At 44.9% G+C, this 4178-nt stretch overlaps 1 protein-coding gene across 4 annotated transcripts in view; it reads right to left on the bottom strand.

Moving 5' to 3' along the window:
* The window catches only part of myo9b (myosin IXb), a 42698-nt gene extending 39264 nt beyond the window's left edge, over positions 1-3434 (bottom strand). Inside the window, exons 1-2 of one of the 4 annotated variants that reach the window (XM_060873643.1) lie at positions 3180-3434; positions 1509-2324 (exon numbers count right to left, since the gene is read on the bottom strand). In XM_060873643.1, coding sequence (XP_060729626.1) covers positions 1509-2282 — 774 coding nt within the window. In that variant the 5' untranslated portion in view covers positions 2283-2324; positions 3180-3434. Of the gene's footprint in view, positions 1-1508; positions 2501-3179 lie in introns of those variants that run through there. The other 3 variants (XM_060873644.1, XM_060873642.1, XM_060873645.1) reach the window with 3 other exon arrangements.
* Between the last annotated feature and the right edge of the window lie 744 nt (positions 3435-4178).

Genomic DNA, 4178 nt, shown 5'->3' with positions numbered 1-4178 from the left:
GCCCTAATCACTACACTCCCTTAAATGTGCCCTAATCACTACACTCCCTTAAATGTGCCCTAATCACTACTGTACACTCCCTGAAATGTGCCCTAATCACTACACTCCCTTAAATGTGCCCTAATCACTACACTCCCTTAAATGTGCCCTAATCACGACACTCCCTTAAATGTGCCCTAATCACTACACTCCCTTAAATGTGCCCTAATCACTACTGTACACTCCCTTAAATGTGCCCCCTAATCACTACTGTACACTCCCTTAAATGTGCCCTAATCACTACACTCCCTTAAATGTGCCCTAATCACTACACTCCCTTAAATGTGCCCTAATCACTACACTCCCTTAAATGTGCCCTAATCACGACACTCCCTTAAATGTGCCCTAATCACGACACTCCCTTAAATGTGCCCTAATCACTACACTCCCTTAAATGTGCCCCCTAATCACTACACTCCCTTAAATGTGCCCTAATCACTACACTCCCTTAAATGTGCCCCCTAATCACTACACTCCCTTAAATGTGCCCTAATCACTACACTCCCTTAAATGTGCCCTAATCACTACACTCCCTTAAATGTGCCCTAATCACTACACTCCCTTAAATGTGCCCTAATCACTACACTCCCTTAAATGTGCCCCCTAATCACTACACTCCCTTAAATGTGCCCTAATCACTACACTCCCTTAAATGTGCCCTAATCACTACACTCCCTTAAATGTGCCCTAATCACTACTGTACACTCCCTTAAATGTGCCCCCTAATCACTACACTCCCTTAAATGTGCCCTAATCACTACACTCCCTTAAATGTGCCCTAATCACTACACTCCCTTAAATGTGCCCTAATCACGACACTCCCTTAAATGTGCCCTAATCACGACACTCCCTTAAATGTGCCCTAATCATTACACTCCCTTAAATGTGCCCTAATCACTACACTCCCTTAAATGTGCCCTAATCACGACACTCCCTTAAATGTGCCCTAATCACTACTGTACACTCCCTTAAATGTGCCCCCTAATCACTACACTCCCTTAAATGTGCCCTAATCACGACACTCCCTTAAATGTGCCCTAATCACTACACTCCCTTAAATGTGCCCTAATCACTACACTCCCTTAAATGTGCCCTAATCACTACTGTACACTCCCTTAAATGTGCCCTAATCACTACACTCCCTTAAATGTGCCCTAATCACTACACTCCCTTAAAATGTGCCCTAATCACTACCCTGGAATGCCTTCACCCACCAACAACTAAACAACAGAAGAAAGCAACAGCCCCCTGAGCCCAGAGCAGGGGAAGGTTATAGTAGACTAATTTACACACAAGGGAAAGTAACTCAGCTCCACTGTCTGTGGCGTAAAGCTCGGGTCAGAGGAGTAAAGTCCAATGTGTGAGTGTTTTTCTGCTCATGTTTATAAACTGCTTCCTCTTTACAGTGACAGTAAACAAGTTAATGTTTGCTCTGAACCCTAACCCATGGTAAAGTGGAAGAAAGTTACCTCCAGTACTGGTCCAGCCCCTAAGATGGTCCTCTCCACACCGCTGGTGCAGCCTTTCCTGCTCAGCGCCGTCAGACAGTGGATAATGAAGTTGGTGCTCTGTGTTTTCCCCGAGCCGCTTTCTCCGGAGATGACGATGCACTGATTGGTGCGTTTGTTCAGCATGGCCCAGAACGCAGCGTCCGCTATAGTGAAAATGTGAGGTTCTTCTTTTCCCAGAATGCAATTCTCGTACCTATGCAGATTTTTGGGGTTGTAGATTGGGAGGAACTTGAAGGGGTTGATGCTGATGAGGATGTTACTGGCATACGTGTAGATTTGGCTCCTGTAGAAGCGACAGCGTAGAGTTTCTAGAATACTGGCCTCGTTAATCACGGCGAGGCTGCACAGATCCTTCACGTCTTCCAGGTGGGGCATAAGAAATTCCTGGGCTGTGATATACTGCCTTGATGGGTCAGGTTTACACTCCTGAAAGGTGAAATAATAACCCTGATGTTCCTCATGTCCCTGAGGCCAAAGCAGCAGGCGGTCCACAGGACAGTCGTCCGTCCGGAGCACGTGTTTGTCCCCTGCATGTTCCCTCACCTCCATCAGCTCGTACGGCTGAGAGGAGTTAAGTTCAAGCAGCTCAACGATGCTCTGCACCACCAGGGCCGCCGTGGTGTCCTTTCGCACCCTGACTGTGCAGGACTGACGTGAACTGTGGGGCGGTCTCACGTGTATCTGTAGCATGTAGGACGTGCATGTGGTGCTTTTGTTCTCTGGGAAGCTCATTGTGACAATCAAAAACACACCACATGTCACACACGGCAGCACCTAAAGAGGAGAGAGAGAGTGTGTGTCTGTGAGTGTGTCTGTGTGTGTGTGTCTGTGTGTGTGTGTCTGTGTGTGTGTGTGTGTGTGTCTGTGAGTGTGTCTGTGAGTGTGTCTGTGAGTGTGTCTGTGAGTGTGTCTGTGAGTGTCTGTGTGTGTCTGTGTGTGTGTGTGTGTGTGTGTGTGTCTGTGTGTGTGTCTGTGTGTGTATTTGTCTGTGTGTGTGTGTGTGTGTCTGTGTGTGTGTGTCTGTGTGTGTATTTGTCTGTGTGTGTATTTGTCTGTGTGTGTGTGTGTGTCTGTGTGTGTATATTTGTCTGTGTGTGTGTGTCTGTGTGTGTATTTGTCTGTGTGTGTGTGTCTGTGTGTGTATTTGTGTGTGTGTGTCTGTGTGTGTATTTGTCTGTGTGTGTATTTGTCTGTGTGTGTGTGTGTGTGTGTGTGTCTGTGTGTGTATTTGTATGTGTGTGTGTGTGTATGTGTGTGTATTTGTATGTGTGTGTGTGAGGGAGTGGAGGGTGTGCAGAGAGGAAGGGAATGCAAAAAAGGACAGGGGGAAAAACAGAGTGCATGTTCACACTTGTTCTGATTGAACTAGGAAGTGCCAAAGCTGGAAAATCTCTCGCGTTTAAAAATATTCATGTTTAATCAATCAGTCAATAACAAACAAACAAACAAACAAATAAACAAGTAAACAAATAAAAAGTTTGGAATATGACATGAAAGCTAATAATATTTGCATTTGCTGCTCTGTAATTCTTCAACAGGTGTAAAAATGAAAGCAGATCATGAAGTGACATGGAGACTCTGGGATAAATCACATCCCTGCACCAGGAGGTTTTCTATCACAACTTTTACCTGCTCTTTATTCTGCCATCACTTCATCAGGTCCAGGTCCAGGTCCAGGTCCAGGTCCAGGTCCACTTGTCTTTTCATCATGATGACAGGAACAACACAGCAGCTCAGATGAAACAAAATCAAAGCTCTAACCCTAAAAAATCACTTCCGTAACAGGAACAAAGCCCTCAGTAAATAATAAGCTGCGATATTAAAGCCGTTCCCACGGAACTCCACACTCGCGTCTCACTTCCGAGCCTTTTCACTAGGCTACAATCCCCGCCCTGTGGAAGGCCAAGCGGCTCAAAACACCGCGAGACCAGCATGAAGCACGTTAAAGGTGGGGTCTCCGATTTTTGAAAGCCATTGTTGACATTTGAAATCAACAAAACAAACACGCCTCTAACCCAAATGGGTCCCACCCCTGTATTGATAGCTCCGCCCACACGTACATACGTAACCCAGGCAACTAATGGAAAGAAATGTCTTTATCAGGCATTCACTAAATTCCAGGGGTTTCGTTACCACGACGTAAAGTGGACGTGTTTCCGGAGGTCTTTAAAAAACGCCTTCTTTCAAAAAAAAAAACCCAGCATACTATGAAGAACAAAACGGTCATACAGGTAGATTGATTTTAGAAAACAAATAAACACCCAAAAACTACGTGTTATGGTTAGGGTTAAGGTTAGATTATCAAATAGGCCACGCCTACCTGATTACGCAATCTGTTACACTGTTCTGAAATCCCTGGAAATAAGTGCATCCCGTCTTTATCATAGCTGAAGTGAAGAACAATACGATTGTAGATAAACAAACAAGCAAAAATGACACACAAGCATAATCATGTAAAGGACAAAGACATATATTAGTTCTGTGTAACAAAGCAAAACCAACGTTACTCACCTATCGAGAAGGAAAAAAGCGCCTCGGCGTCTTAAGTAAAGTTGGTCACATATTCACAGATTGGAGTTTCCCGAGTCAATAACTCCTGATCTAAACACTGTTACTACACAAAACACG

The sequence above is a fragment of the Tachysurus vachellii genome, chromosome 7 (assembly GCF_030014155.1).
Source record: "Tachysurus vachellii isolate PV-2020 chromosome 7, HZAU_Pvac_v1, whole genome shotgun sequence".
NCBI classification, from domain to species: Eukaryota; Metazoa; Chordata; class Actinopteri; order Siluriformes; family Bagridae; genus Tachysurus; species Tachysurus vachellii.
Note: the sequence above shows the minus strand (reverse complement) of the source record. Positions and strands in the feature narration are given on the sequence as shown.